The sequence below is a fragment of the Bombus terrestris genome, chromosome 15 (assembly GCF_910591885.1).
Source record: "Bombus terrestris chromosome 15, iyBomTerr1.2, whole genome shotgun sequence".
In the NCBI taxonomy this organism is placed as follows: domain Eukaryota; kingdom Metazoa; phylum Arthropoda; class Insecta; order Hymenoptera; family Apidae; genus Bombus; species Bombus terrestris.
This window is the reverse complement of record NC_063283.1, coordinates 8,209,094-8,224,734: the sequence shown is the minus strand read 5'-3', so window position 1 is coordinate 8,224,734 and position 15,641 is coordinate 8,209,094. Positions and strand designations below refer to the sequence as shown.

At 41.0% G+C, this 15,641-nt stretch overlaps 1 protein-coding gene and 1 long non-coding RNA gene across 5 annotated transcripts in view; one reads left to right on the top strand and one right to left on the bottom strand.

Annotated features, from left to right (window-relative positions):
- Positions 1-15,641, bottom strand: part of LOC105666567 (sodium-coupled monocarboxylate transporter 1) — a 37,101-nt gene that overhangs the window by 2,732 nt on the left and 18,728 nt on the right. For 3 of the 4 annotated variants that reach the window (XM_012317158.3, XM_012317159.3, XM_020866716.2), the window contains 4 exons: positions 5,294-5,700; positions 4,469-4,643; positions 3,243-3,394; positions 2,541-2,681 (listed from right to left, as the gene is read on the bottom strand). In XM_012317158.3, coding sequence (XP_012172548.1) covers positions 2,541-2,681; positions 3,243-3,394; positions 4,469-4,643; positions 5,294-5,652 — 827 coding nt within the window. In that variant the 5' untranslated portion in view covers positions 5,653-5,700. Of the gene's footprint in view, positions 1-2,540; positions 2,682-3,242; positions 3,395-4,468; positions 4,644-5,293; positions 5,701-7,328; positions 7,348-15,641 lie in introns of those variants that run through there. The other variant, XM_048412574.1, reaches the window with a different exon arrangement.
- Positions 5,830-15,585, top strand: LOC125386402. The gene is made up of 2 exons (XR_007226517.1): positions 5,830-6,196; positions 11,425-15,585. It is a non-coding gene; the product is annotated as an uncharacterized LOC125386402 (long non-coding RNA).

The window sequence follows — 15,641 nt, the reverse complement described above, 5'->3', positions numbered from 1 at the left end:
GTTACAGCCTGAGTATAATGGTAAGAGTTCCTGTTCGCAATTTATTCATTGCTCGTCAATCGATCGACTTTTATTTTCTACCTGCAACTCGTGCAAAACCGATTCGGGGTAGATCTTACGAGCGAGGAACGTCATTAGATACATATACGGTCGACTTGATACTGTTGACCTTAGCTAGAGAAGGAGTATCTGCTGCTAAAAGTTTGGCCCGCTGCCATTTAATCCCAGTCCGGGTGCCAGACGGAGGGCTCATTGATTATGTGGTAACGAGGAGTGCGGAGAAAATTTCACGAATCAGAAAACGGTGAGCGGATACGAACTACATGAAAATCTGCTCTGCTACCAAGGGGTTCTCGACGTTCGTAAATTTTAAACGTTTTATTTCACGAGATATGTAGGATTATTTACGTTTACGATCGGAGCTCTCATTCTCGCGACGAATCTCGGTAAAATCCCAATCGAAAGAGGAAAAAGTATCGTTGGATTTCGGACGAATTTCAAACGGTTATCCGTTCTGTGCGCGAACGTCCTAGAACAAAACAGCGACGTCGTTTTTCTTTCGCACGTTCTCACAATGAAAACTTTATCAATGCTGCTCGAAATTGCGTAATAAAGTGACAAATCGTTGGTAGTTTCGGATCGCTCGCTCGCACGCGGTTATACTCTAATAAAAATCCATACGGGAAAACATTTTTATCGCGAAGAGAGAACGCGTAACCATGGCCGCGATTATATTCTAATAAAAGTCCATTTCGGCGGGGCTTTTTATCGCAGCTACACCGACGCGTCGCTGTTCGGATTTATGTTCTAATAAAACGTCCGCGAGCATGGAATGCCAACGCGTGTCCTCGTCGATGTTTCGTTCGAAAAAGGGAGAGATAAATTGCCTCTGAAATCGGCTGTTCGTTTGTTTCATTTTTCCCCTGTACGGTAACACGACGGGACGGGTTATGCTTTTCACAAATGTCACTTGTTCATTTCGCGAAACGTCACCAGAGATCTTTTCGCGTTTCGATCGTCGGTTATATAATCAACCATCCTGTACGGTTTCCTCCGAATCATTCGGAATTAACTTTCTTATCCCAAGGGAAGGATGAAAAGAAGTTCGCAAATTACTTTCGGCGGGAAGAAGTCCGCTTTTCATCGCAGGTGTTCGGCGATGAAAAACGGAGTTATCGCGTCATCGGATGAAAAGAAGCGGCTGTGGTTCTTAAACGGCAGCGGATACTACGATTTCCTAGAAATTATTTATAGCCTTTTTAACTTACAGATGATTCTATGTGAGTTAGATAAATGTTCTGCTGCATATCTTAGCTTTTTTAAATAACAGGCTTACACACACGTCATTAACGTGTTTTACGCTCGATGTTTATTCCAATTCGATGCAGTTAAAAAATGGCACCGATATGAAAAATCGACGAGTGAAAGCAAGCAACGCTGTTGTTTGTCCGGTGTTTCGATAAATGAGGAGAAGGACCGATTAATGGACAATCATAAGTAAGAATAACAGCCAGACGACTGTAACAATTTGCATAATGCGAAGTGACTGGTTATCACGTGCTGTCACGCGACTCATGCAGCCGGATCATAATAATAATTTAGTAAGATAACCAACGTTGCGGCAGGCAAAAATTGCGTCTCTGGCAGTGTGACGATGACTCATTTCACCATTTGTGATTGACCTTTTAATTAAAAAGTCAGACCTCGATTGTTTCGATCGATAAAGAAAGAATGAAAGAACGTGCAAAAAAGAAAGAATATAAAGCTAGGAAGAACTGAAAAAAGAAGGAAAGAAAACTAGACACGTTCGGCCGGACAGAGTATCTTCGAGATCACCCCCGGAAGGATTCCCCTGCTCCTCGTCTAGCTCCAGGGGAAACAGTCGATTCCGTGTACACGTCGACTAAGTGATCGGCAAACTTTCGTACTCCTGTCGCTTCGATTTCGGGGATACAGAATGAATCCCAATTCTCATCGGATCTCCCTCACTGGTGAATTTCTCGATTGTTCGGCGTAAAGCCACTCCAAGGGGCCAGAAGTAACGCGAGGAATGGCGATGGCAAAATATTACGACAAATTAAACTTGTGAAATTTACTTTCTCTTCTTTCTATCTTTCAGTTGGAAACTTCCTTTTTTCGTAGAATTTTAATAAACGTTTCCTTATTGGCAGACCTCTTCCATGACACGAATTTTAGCATTGCACGTTGTAACACGTGGCGTTATCTACGCGACACTTGTTTACATATCTGTCGCGTAAAATGCTAATTCTGTGCGTGCCTCGAAGTAGTATGGGCAACTTCAGTATTCACGAACTTCGCCCTACATATCGTGTAATTTTTGCTGAAATTGCAGAAACTTCGAGGCAGATTTCGAATAATTGATGCTCGGAAATTTCGAAATTTTTACCGAGGTAGAATATTCGTAACTTCATTTGAGAAATTATTTTCTCTCAAAATTATCGTCAAGATACGAAAAATCTTCTACAAATATACGAATTTCTAGAAAAGGTTGGTAAGGTCGAATAAAAGAAATTACTCACTTTATGACTTTCCGTTGACTAGTCATGCTACAGTATCGTTGTACAAAGTTCTGCTGGCAGCCGAAGATGGACAGGCTCATGAATAATTGACCCAAAGTTGCTGACAGAGTCGTCACTCGGAGGGTGGGATCCAAATTTGTGCTGAAATCAGAGACCGGCCCTATTGACTCGCCAGAAATTGAAGTAACAGTCGATCAAAAGCGTTCTCGTTTTCAAAATGCCCGACGTTACAGGTTTAACTCGGAGACAAACGCTTCGAGTTGTTTTTCACTGAAAATGCACCGAAGCAAACGAGGATTTGGGCTAATTCGATAGGGACCCACGGTTGTAATTCGAGGTTACGTTATTCCTTCTTCACTGCTTCGCTTCGAGAGACGAGTGTTTTGAATTAGAATTACGCGATGAATGTCTCGTAATCTTATTGCTGCTCTTAGGTAGATGTTGCTATAACGTCCACAGAGGATCGATTGTTCAGAGCCAATGTTAAAATAATAAAACCATGTGAACGTCCCCTTCGAACTAACACCGATTTATTATTCGGTTAGATCATACAGATATTTCGTACGGAACGTGAAACAATTTCAAGCTCACGAGATCGTCGATAAATGTCCAACAAAATAACGTGTGAAATTCATCTGATTTTAATCCCTAATGGCCTACTTAATTTCGGCACTTAGATAATCAATCTATATTTGTACTTACTTGAAAAAATCTAATCGACCACGTTCGTACGTCACGTTCAAAATCTTATCAGGTCCGATATCAGCGGAACCCTTAGCGATTATCACGAGCGAAACGCCGATCATCGTCACTCCTTGTATGACATCCGAGAGGATGGCTGCTTTCAAACCACCCTGCGAATAAAAAGACGAGCATTTTCGTTTGTAGTCTGCAATATTCGTTGATTCGAGTTTGATAGCGGAGGGCAACTGCAGATTATTAAAGGCCGCGTAAATGAATTCGAGAATGGGGACGTATCGATATAAGCAAGGCGATATAAAGCGGTAGATTTTCACACTTATGGCTCGTCACCGCTGTTCGTGTATGTTTTACGATCGCGCGTATCGTATTTACGATCCTCTAGACTGGAAATGCACCACGAGCAGGGACGAATAGTCTGCTTCCTCGGATCGCGAATAATTGATGGGACGAAAATACGGCGGACATCGTGAGGACGATTTAAATGTTTCAGTCTCCACGCGGAAAATCATCGGTCCTTGGAAACATTCTTCTCCGTTTGCATCGCCGCGTTACAGTAGAATCATGCTAGTCGATGAACTTTTGTTCTCGAATGAATATTTATGAGGTCACAAGTAACGAGGTTTTTCTGAGAGTTGAGTATAAAACAATGGAACTCGTCACCATCGGTCCTTTATATAAGGGGAATGGAAAGCTTAATAGGAAAGTGACGACAATTGTAGACAATGAGCGAAATACTTCACTATGTTGCAGATGTTTATGCAAATTTACATTTTTATGAATATTAGTAAAGAAATAGAATCTATCTAGGGATTATTCTTTCAGCCTTTAATTGTTATAAATGTAATAGTACAGTATTTTTACATATTAGTATATACATTCTGTACTCTTCTGCACATTTAAATTTTCCATAAAAACATCAACAGTCTATATATCACTGGTTAATTTCCGTCAGATTGTTTTTCATAAGAAAGAAATCTCATTACTTATGAGATAACCTAATATAACTTGAAACGATATCATTTATTTCCGAAAATATTTCAGTCGAATATTTCTATCCTATTTCTCTGTACCGTTCTGTAAGCTAGATAAAACATTCTTTTGTAATTTTAATAGGATATTCAACCTCTTGGTTATATGCAATAGGACATTACGATACGCTTAACGTTTCATTTTTGTGATTCTGGAAAATCATTATTCGAAGCTTTTACGTTTAATATCAAACTTACCATAACGCTGAAGACGACGGATATCGAGGTGATCCCCAAGATACTGGTCCAGTACGGCAAGCCAATCACAGCCTTCAGAGCGACGCAAGGCGTGAATATCGTGACGGCCAAGTTCAACAGGCTACGTATCACGTAAGAGAAGCTCGCGAGGCATCTGACTAGCTTCGAGTTGAACCTGGTGGATTAGCATAATTACAAGAGGTCTATTCTCCGACACGGCCGGACATAATCGTTAAACACGAGAGTAGTTTCAAGGTTCATAGGAAAAATCAAACTCTAAAAACTATCTGAAACAATCGTTTCTATTTAAAGAAAGAGTCTAGAAAGGTTCGCAGTATCGCGAAAAAGAGAAGAAGAGTGGGGATTATGTCATGGCTGGTATACGTAAATTGAAAATGTAAAGCAGCCTGATTTCGGCGAAGCAAACGACGATATCGAGCTCGTCGGGCATCGTGTACACGGTGAATTTAAATTTCCCCATGATCCGTCACGTGTCCGCGTGATTTCGAAGCGAAACGCCACGAAGTCGAGGCGTTCTTATTTCGGGGAGAAAAAGCTGATGCTACGCTTGGTATTCCGTTTAGACAACAGAATCTATTAACTTCCTCGGTCATCGATTATTTCGATATATTTTCGAAATATGAAATTTACATGAAACAAGTACATCGGTTGCTTCATCGCGGCATCAAATTTTCCATCCGACAGAAGAAGAGATGTTTTCTTTCGTGAGAATTCAAATTTCCAAGATACAATATCCAAGCTAGCGTTTCTCAACGTATATTCCCACGAATATCGCGAAATAACACGATTCTCGCAGATAATTACCTCATATCTAGATACTGATAGACTGACGTGATGCCGAGGCTGTAGTAAACAGGGACGAAGATGAAGCACACGATGGGATACGCGAGCAGCATACCATAGATGGTCTCCCACATGGCGCTACCTCTGTAATACAGCTCTGACGGATAGCCGAGGAAAGATCGGACACCAAGGGTGCCACGGGCGATGGACAACATCATGGCGCCCATCGAGACGTTTCCGGTGGCGAATACATAGTCCGCTTTGGTGGTTTCCTTTCGACGGCCACGAAATTTGCCCCATAGCGGAATGACAAACGCGGCGATGATACAGCCGACGAACACCAGATAGTCGATTACCATGGACGACGCGCCGATCGTCATCCTGGGCTCTCTTGCGGGGCCGTTTCTTCCTTTACTATCGAGTCCTTTCTGGTAGCGAAAAATAAGAGCGTGTCAATGCTATCGACGTAGATCGAGCTTATCCTGAACGACCTCGTGTTTGAATCTACCCGCGAAACAGTCTCGAGTTTAGTTATGTTTACAGGTGTCGCGCTCGGTTCCCTTCGACACCTTGACCAGTGAATGCCGAGAACTCAGAACGATCGTTGCGTGACAAAACGATTCGCGTCGCGTTCACGCGTTTCTTTAGCTAGAATTTTCGAACGTTTTACGACGTGATCGTAAACGTACACGTGTTGCGTGTTCGTGGAGAGCGTTGCGATGCTTCGCGAGTCTGTATCGAGTAGCGATAGAAGATTGATGTGATCCGATGCGATCGGAACGGCAGCGCGTACTCTGACTGAACGCAGTCCGTAAACCACTTCACGTTATTATGTTCGGGACGAGGAGCGAGATAGAGCTATCCGCAGCGATAGAGCGACGAACATCGACTCGAGACTATCTTCCGGCAAGTGCGAGGAAAGGGGTAAGGGTAATAGAGTGGAAGGGACTGGTAAGACACTGCCAAAGCTTTTTCTTATCTTCTATCGCTTTATTGTTTATCGGCGTTTGCACACCGCATTAGGCTCCTCGTTTGTTCACTTACGTTATTTGTTTATCGATTCAATGCGCAATGGTTCTTCTGAATTTAATAAGCCTATCCGTAATTCTGTCTAAACGACTGTTTAACGCTGATATAAATCAACTAGCAGTCGTTTGTGCCACGTGAGCCAGGTATTCGGATTCTTTGCGTTTAGAAGACCGAGAACAACAAGAGCTTAGAAACTTGCTTGTTTAAGTGCTTGTAGTAGCATTTAATGCATAATAATTCAGTAAATCTCACTTTGTTTGCAGTTACTTAGAAATTAAAGGTAGATGTGGTGTTGTCGTGTACTATTCCAAATTCTATGTACAATAGTATAGAGATTATTAGAATAACTGGTCTTTGATAATCAAGATTTAAGGAGGAAATGAAAATTATCGAATTTGGAGCTTTCCTCTCGTTAAAGCAAATATTTTGTTTATGATATCTGTATTCTTGCAGATTTCTTAATTATCGAGGACGTAACTATCTTTGATATATTTAGTCAAGGAAAACTTTATATGTACGTATATCGTGACGCATCGATCACAAAAAAGAAGTAGAATCACTTAACTTCTCAAGATAAGAAATTATCATTAGAATATTTATATCGCATACTGAAAATGAACACGAGAGAACCAAATAGAAAGAAAGAGTCGACAACGTAATCTTGAAGAATATTTAGTGTCTTGAAAAAATCACTTTCTTTGACCTGATCTACTTTCCTATCTTAGTACAAATTTGTATATTCTTTTACGTTATTACACTTACGTCATTCTTATACTTATAGAAAAATTACAATCTCATTATCAGAATCGTGTTACCTTGAATCAATCGCTATTGAGAAAAAAATTTCTTTGGCGGGCAATTTTTTCTATTAATTTTTTTTTTACAATTTTATGGAATACATTCCATACAGTTTAGTGACGCGTGATTCAAGTTATCGATCCTTGTCACGACTCCACAAACTCGCTATTGTCTCGTTGATTTTCGGAAATCAGGAAATATTCCATTGGACGTTGTTCCATCGACATACCTGCGTACACTCGCGAATATCCTCGAGCCTCGACTCTCGTTTCCGCAGTTACAATGCGAAATCAATTGCAAGCTATTTATCGTGCTGCGTTTAACCCATTTCGCCCGAGCAATCGAACGGTCGGCCGCTCCGAACCACGTTCCTCGCGAGAATATTTCGTATGCGGATCAGGAATTCTTTAACCGGAATTGTTTCTTCGTCTAAAACAAATGGGACAGTACGAATTTCTTTATTGAGTTATAGTAACGTCGCTTGTTCTCTGCAGACTTGATAAACAAATGTGAATCAATTGCAGAATTACTTGGAGAGAGATCAATTAAAAGATTAAGATTCTTTTCTTATGTAATTTATCTCTGATAAAGAATACGCACGTTTAAACAGAATATGTTTCTGCGGATAGAGGAGAAGCGGAGTTATCATGCATTTTAATCCGTAATTAAAAATTAGAATCCCGGATGTTTTCTACTTATATCGACACGATTATTCTCCTTCTGTAAATTACGTACGAGAACTTTCGTTCGTACGAACGTAATTCGCTTTAGGGTTATCAAAGATCTCGTTGATTTTTTGTGAATTCTCCTATCGCGTCTACCCCACGCATTTTCTAGCGATCAAGCTCGCCGAAACTTTACGAATTATGTAAATAACGATAGAGGCGTGCATAGATATAACGCAACTGGAATCATCTGCTCCAGTTCAGCTGATACGTCGGCCTCGGTGTCATAAATAAGGCAATAAATACCGCTGCTGGCATGTGACACACGAGCCACTTGTTTTCTGCGTGCCTATCGAAACTCGTTCGTTCGTGACAATTAATCCAACAGCGATGGACGAATCATCGAACAGCCGTACAACATGAAACGAACACAGAGAACTAGATGCATCATCCTCTAGCTAATCGTATCTAACTCGGGCCAGTGACCCTGCAGCTTTCTAAACCCTAACCTCGATTTTTTCCGATCTACCTCAACTTCAAATTGAGTCGCGTTTGGTCTTGAAATCTCTTGCTTCTCTCTCTCTCTCTCTCTCTCTTTCTCTCTCGTTATTCTACTCTACTCGATTCTTTTCGAAGGAAAGATTTCTTCGGCTTTAATCGCTCAGTTTGAAGCTACGTCGCTACTCGTCGACGCGCCCCGGTGAAATCACAAGGGAAGGAACGAGCTACTTGTACGGTCGAGCCAAGTGGCGCAGTCACCGTGAAACGCACGGCGCCGCAGTCAATTTCATTCGCTCGTCCTTGTCGTCTGCAGGTATCAAGAGAGCCACCGCCTTCCTTCCCTATACCAAGATCAGACGGCTGCCTTCTACTTAGATACGTGACACCCAGCCATGCCGCGGCGCCGACACCGCGGAAATTTCCCTGAAAAACTCTAATCTGTCGACGTCTGACTCGTCCCATTCGTTTCCCCTTCGCTCTCTGTCGCCAAACTACTGTGCACGAATGGAGACGAACATGTGAAGGGAACCAGACGAACACTTATCAGTATGTCTTTAGGTAGCTAAGAAATTCAGGTCGAGGACGTAATTAATTTCGTGAGGTGTTGATTGTATCTGAAGGTGTGTTTAAGCGTTCTTGGTAGCACACGAGCGACAGCTTCTAAAATAAAAATAATTTCTAGAATATAGATGGCATATATACATATTTTTTTATATGTGTGTATATATATATATGTATATATTCTTGGAATTATTTTATCGATTTGTAAATGTAAATTCCGCGACTGACAATTTCGGAGATTCATACGAATGTCAATTGCATAATTCATCGAGGGATTTCTGCGATATTCTTTTTTTGATAAATGTTGCGTCAGCGTGACAGATGTAATTACACGTGAGTCAATTGGAATCTTCGGTCGACGTACAATGGCTTGTCACGTGAATATTGAATAACATAATTGATCATCACGCCATCAAGGGTCTTCGCCGATTCGCATTCGACCAGCTCGCTTCTCTTTGTTTAAGATGCAGAAATGATACATAATTATCGCGTTTAAACGACTACATACGGAACTGAAATATGTCAATCTCCAGAAACCCAGCTTTTTTTCACAACTTTTTCATCTTCCATCGTACGAAGCGTTGTTCCCGTATCGCCACGCGTTACTTAACGCGCGTTTGAGAACAATGCGGGTCGTATAATGCAAAGGAAACGTCAAATGTTGACGAAAGACTCGGTAACGGTAGTGTTTTTAGCCAATAGCTATACTAACGCTGGAAGCTTTTTCGTACCGTGCACTTTGAAACAATGAGCCCGTGACGTTTCCTCTTTATACGCATTTCTATCTACCAGTGTCCCATTCCGTTCCATGGCCTTCGACGCCTTGTCTAGAATCTCACCCCGAACATTTTGTCCGGACGTAAAAACCTCTTACATTCTACGTAAAAACCAAGGAAACTTTACGCTTCCTCTGATAAAGTAGCATTTCGTGCCGTATATTTTTCTCTCCGTAGAACGAGGGATTTTTTTTTATAATCCACTGCATTCAGGAGATCTCGAGAGCACGTTTGAAATCTGGAGAATCTTAATCCCTGCCATGGAAAGCATCTTGCGAGCCGCGCTTCCTTGGAGCTGAATCCCAATCCATTTCCCTCTTTCACGGAAATCAGATTTATAAATTCAGAAGCAAGGTGTGGCTCGCTTAAGACGTAGGTCGGGGCTGGACAAGAAATTAACCGTGACCGATGAAATCGCAGAAATTGCGACGAAAAGTTCTCGATGTTTGATCGTTCACGTGAGATATCAGGAAAATCCCAAAGACGTCAACGTGTTGCGGATCTTTGGAACGGAAGCTAATTGTAAAATCGATTTGCAAGGAACAAAGGCGGATAACATCCTTTCATCGTCAACTTCAACGAACGGAGATGGCGGATGTCTGTTTTATGGAAGCGAGATGACGGCTGGAAGCAGTGATAAATTTCTCTTATTCCATAAACAGTGATAGTGGCAACATCTAACAAGCTTTTCGTGAAGAAAGGCACGTAAGATTCAAACGCGAGCATGTGATTGCCAGTTATTTCGCAACGCGCGATTAACCGAGAACTTACGAGACACTGTCCAATTTATCAACGACGGTATACCCAGAGCTCGCGCAAGAAGAATTTCGTTTACCCAGCACGCGTCTCGTTTCAAAATCTTTTTGGACGCTCGACGATCATGAATGACATCGCTTGAATTACGAGGAGCGGTACTTAATTAGATCGTTAGAGAGGATCGTTAGCGAAGAAATTTTCCACAGTTCCTTATCGATGGTGTCAAGAGTCATGGGCAAACAACGTTAGAAAGATTACACTTGTTACGTGTTTTTTATTCGGTATAAGCACCGAAAAAAACCAGTAGAAAAAATTCCCTTGTGGTTATCACGAATGGCAGCTTCGCGTAGATTTAACGATCTCAATTTAACTGATTGCTCGTTATCAACAGCCGCCGGCTAGTATGATTAATTCGTTGGTAGAAGAAACTACTTACGTAGAGGGGAGAGCACGTGCTTCGAGTTCACGGAAGCTGATCGATCACGAGAACGGTTGTCACGAGACAAACAATTGGTAGACCGCGAATTAAATCGACGTCTCGATGCTAGTCGGCTCTCGGAGAGCGGCAAATCCATTGCGACCTATCGGAGTTGGGGAGCGGATGCAAATTTATTCGCGACGCGTGATTCCGATCAGCCAGGGCCAATGAAATTTTTATCGGACCGACTGTGACGGATCGCTGCTTTTGGTACTTTTGTTCTTCTCGAAATTTCTTGAGCAACGAAAAATGTGTTGAAAACCCAACCGCTTCGAAATATCGCAAACTTTTGTTCAAAATCTATTTCTAAAGAAATGTTAGGTTCGAACTCGATCGACCGACACAAGTTTTTTTTTTACCTCCTACTCGATAAACCAGCCATCGATCGAAGTATTTCCTATTCCTTTAAATAGCTGATCGACCGAAAATCGTTTAACGGCATTACGACATTTTTCTGGAATTTTTCACGGGAAAATTGCTTTCGCCGAACGATGATCGACGGTTCCGGCGCGATAGGGAAAGCTGCACCTCGCTGCCTACCGATAAACTCGACGCGATACAGCTACACGGTGTCTTTTTCTTTTTCAGCCTCCACTTCGTGTGCACTTCGCCGACCTGTAACAAGAAGGACCTTCTACTTTGCTGATATCGATGCACTTCGTGGATTTATGAACGATCTACAAAGTAATTGTGCAGCGAAGCGGTAACGCCATGGTTGATGAAAGCTGGAACTTTTTCGAAGAGACAAAGTTTAAGCGCGAATTTGACAAGAAAGGAATCCCTTTGCATTATCCGTCGATCGTTAACGCTATGACGATCGTTTAGTTTCACGCCAACAATAGATAAGATATGATTTTTGTTATTTGTAGGAAAATTTAACGACTTTGAATATTTCTCGCCAGTCATCATAACGTTAATAACCATTAAGATTATTGTACCAGAAGACTCGAAAAGTGTTAGAAGAACGACGAAGAATCTCGATCGATTTCAATAGCATGTAAAGTTTTGCAAGAGTTATTATGAAAATTTGATAAAACTGAGCAAGCTTTCTATTGCAAGATGCGAGAACGACGAACGAAAGAAGAATAAATTGAATGATAAAAGAGTTTACTGGAAGCATCCATGAATCAATTATACGACCGAGGCATTTGATACGATTCTATAACGTTTCGCTTTTGGACATTCGTTTCCCAGCTATTACGGCTGGCCGAACGTTGCGGTTCAATCGTAAATGGCGATTGCTTGCAAATTTAATTGAAGTTTTCATCGAGCGCAGCTTTTCAAATTATTGCGTTTCTATAGTGTCATATATGGAGGAAAAGAGATGGAGAATAAAAAAAGAAAAGGAAGAAAGGATCTCCGCTGTAAATACGATAGCTTGGCTCTTTTCGTCGCGATTCGATTCTCGAGGAATCGTATTCAACGAGACGAATATAATGAACCGTGACAACCCGAAATAACATTGCGTAAAAAGCAATCCTCCGAGACGGTCGATCTGTTTCTTTTATCCCGTCTGCTCCGTTCAGAAGCAACGCGAACGAACAGAAACTTGTGACGTACGAGTCGCGATACAAATTCGCGTCTCATGAAACTTTCATTACCGATTGATTTCTCGCTTGGTAGCTGATTTACAAATCGAGTATTAAAATTCGCTCTGGAACAGACGCGTTTTCATCGACAGACAAATATATCCCTTCTATCCGTTCCTTTTAATATCGTCGAAACAGAAATTTTCGCATTCGCCAAGGATTTCCCAAGAGGCTAATCGATTCTCGATTAGTACGGCGACTACTTGTGAATCGTCATACGCGAAAAGACTGTTTAATTAACGATTATTCGGAGGAGATTTCGAGTTCGACGATGGTTTCGGTGACTCTATAGAAAAATTCTCGCATGACGAGCATCAGCGATAACGGTATTGTAATTGGTAGCCGGAGATTAACGATAAACCATATCAGCTGCTCCGGCCTTTGCCAGCACGGATTGTATGCATATTGCATGAGCTTCGGTCTTTTATTATTTTTCCTTGCTTTTTTCGTTACTCTTTTAATACACGACGGTGGTCGTGATCTCGCGAGTTGAACCAGCGAGAGCATAATCAAACTGCTTTGAAAGAAAAAAAAGGAGAAAAAAGAAAAAGTAAAGACAAAAGCCTCGCAACAGGAGAACTATTTTAAAAGTTATATCGATCAGTTTTCATCTTGATGTGTTTATAGGAAAACTAAGCGAGCTCGATGAATTACACGAGTATTTCGCTTTTAAACGAAACAAGAAGGAAAGGAAGAAGAGGTTTAGGATAACGTTGAAAGTGGAATCATCACCGGATGCAAACGCGTACCGAAATCGAAGCTTTCTACGAGTTTTTAAAATTCTACGAAAGCATTTAAACTCTGTACAACGTCCGAAACGATAATAACGTATAATTGAAATAATTGAAACTAGGGATCTAGAACGACAGTCAAAATTGTTCCTTAATTGCGTCCTCGCTTAGCTCTGAAAGAAAAAGAAAGGAAAGAATAGGAAACAATTTCCTCTAGTTCTTAGGGGACGATAAATCTTCGACGGCGTAACTTAAAGCATTTTCCTGTAATTCTCAAATCGGCGCTCTTAAACGTTCTCAACTCGTCAGCCGAATTTCCTGTCGGATTTCGGCTAGCAGTTTGTTCAGCGGTCGTTCTAGGAAAGTTTCCAAGCTCGCGATAGCTCGCGTTCGACAAACGAAAAACACTCGAGAACGGGATAGCGTGGCGTCTGCTCGATTCGAAGGCGATGTCGGAAACAGGACAGGGATTTTTCTTGCGAGGACGCGTGCATCGTCGCGTTCGGTCTGTTTCTGTGCGTCACGAGACGCGGTTGGATCGACGCCAAATCGCGGCGACGTCGCACAGATCGGGAAACTGCGCTTGTCGCCGCGATTCGACAGCTTCTCGACTCTCGACGAATTCCTAACGCAAATAGGATCGACGTTCTTATTCGTTTCGTAGATTTCGACCATCCGGTTGAACGGTAGTTTGCCTGTTTACTTTAAGGTAACGATGTTTGCTGGAAATATTTAATATATACAGTGCTTCTTTTATTGATTTTGCGGAATATTTGATTAGTAATATTATTAGCGTGGTTAGGTTATTTTTATTACGCACGGATGAAGATATAGATAGCCTGTAATATATACAGGCACATTGAAGTACCTTCTTGAGCCATCGTATAAGAATAACAAAAATATGTATATTCTAGAACGTAATCTGAGAAGATTAACTTTTCTTACAAAACGTTTACATAGATCGGACGTACATATAAAAATTTGATACTCTTACTTAATAACGGGTCTCTTATTGGCGAGTGCAGCTTATCGTTAGTAATATCTTGGCATGCTTTGGAATAACTTTTTGGCATATGAGACAGGTAGCGAGCGTCATATTTTTCAAATAGGATTTGCTTGAATTTTAACTTCTGAATGCGTTTGCTTTGAACTTTACATTGGAAATTTGCATACGGACTTTGCAATGAGATTTGCATAGGAAAACTGGGATGGGGATTATATTAAAACTATTGCTTTTAAAAAATCATGCCGAAAATCGATTGACGTAGGGTCCACGAAAATATCTATCACGGAATACGCTTTTTCATTCATTAAAGTGTCATACGAATAATACCGACCAAGCTCGTAAGATCTTCTCATCTCTCAGACTTGTTTACTTGATTGACTCAGTAGAGGCATACGTATTAGAAATACATTAAGTGTTTTGAACAGCGTAGTATTTAATGATAAATTTTCTTGGAAAGGATTAGACTCATCCTTAAGTAAGAACGTATTAGTACCTTGTTACAAAGAAAATTCATCTTCAGAGATATTTCTTCCGAAGTATCGTAGCTTGCAGCTTCACTAGCAATAAAGTAGATAGAAAATAAAAAGAGAGAGAAATAGAACATGAGCCAAAAGCTGGGATAAGAATTAGAGTAAGTTGGAAGACTAGAACAATAGAGTGATGTATCCTGGCGGGACCTGTAGCCTGTACTTTGAAACTTCTCGTACAAAATATAGTGGTAACATAGAAAACGCGGGGGAAAAATAAAATTTGCGGACAGCGCTCTCTAAAGTGCCATCTAAGCGAGACGAGGTTTCCCTGTTGAAGCTCCGGTCTCTTCTTCCTTTTCTTTTTTTTTTTCATTCGAAACCTCGCTCTTGACGTCACACTGATGTATCTTTATTTTTACACGAGCACTACATGATGCAGTCCGACATTTCGGTGTTACGTTTATAATACGTGATAAGAGGCGATGATATATGAACTTGGATCGTACAAACCTCGCTTAAAATGTATATTACTGGCGCGAAGGACTAAGATTGCATACCTATATCCCGTATCTTACATGTAAATCGAATCTTAAAGTTAACAGAATCGTCATGGAGCAATAAGAATCGTACTTGCGTGAAAACAACGGTATACGATCTTCTAATAAAAATTCACAGTTCGAGACAATTTCGATAATTCAGACTCGAGATATTTATGACACATTCTCGGAGTAAGATGTAAACGAAAGAAAGAAAGGCAAATTACATCGATAAGAATGGATTAGGGAGAGAGTACGAGAAAACTTCATTGCACCGTGTCGTAATATCGTTCAATGTTTGATATTTAAACACGCGTTCGCGTATTACCATTAATGTGATAAATTGGCCTTAAATCATTTTATGTACACACGAGCGACGATGTTGTCACCATTAAACATGAAAGATCTATTGAGAATCACGCAATTATTCTACTATCTTTCGTAAAAAAGATCTCGTGACTCACAAGAATGTT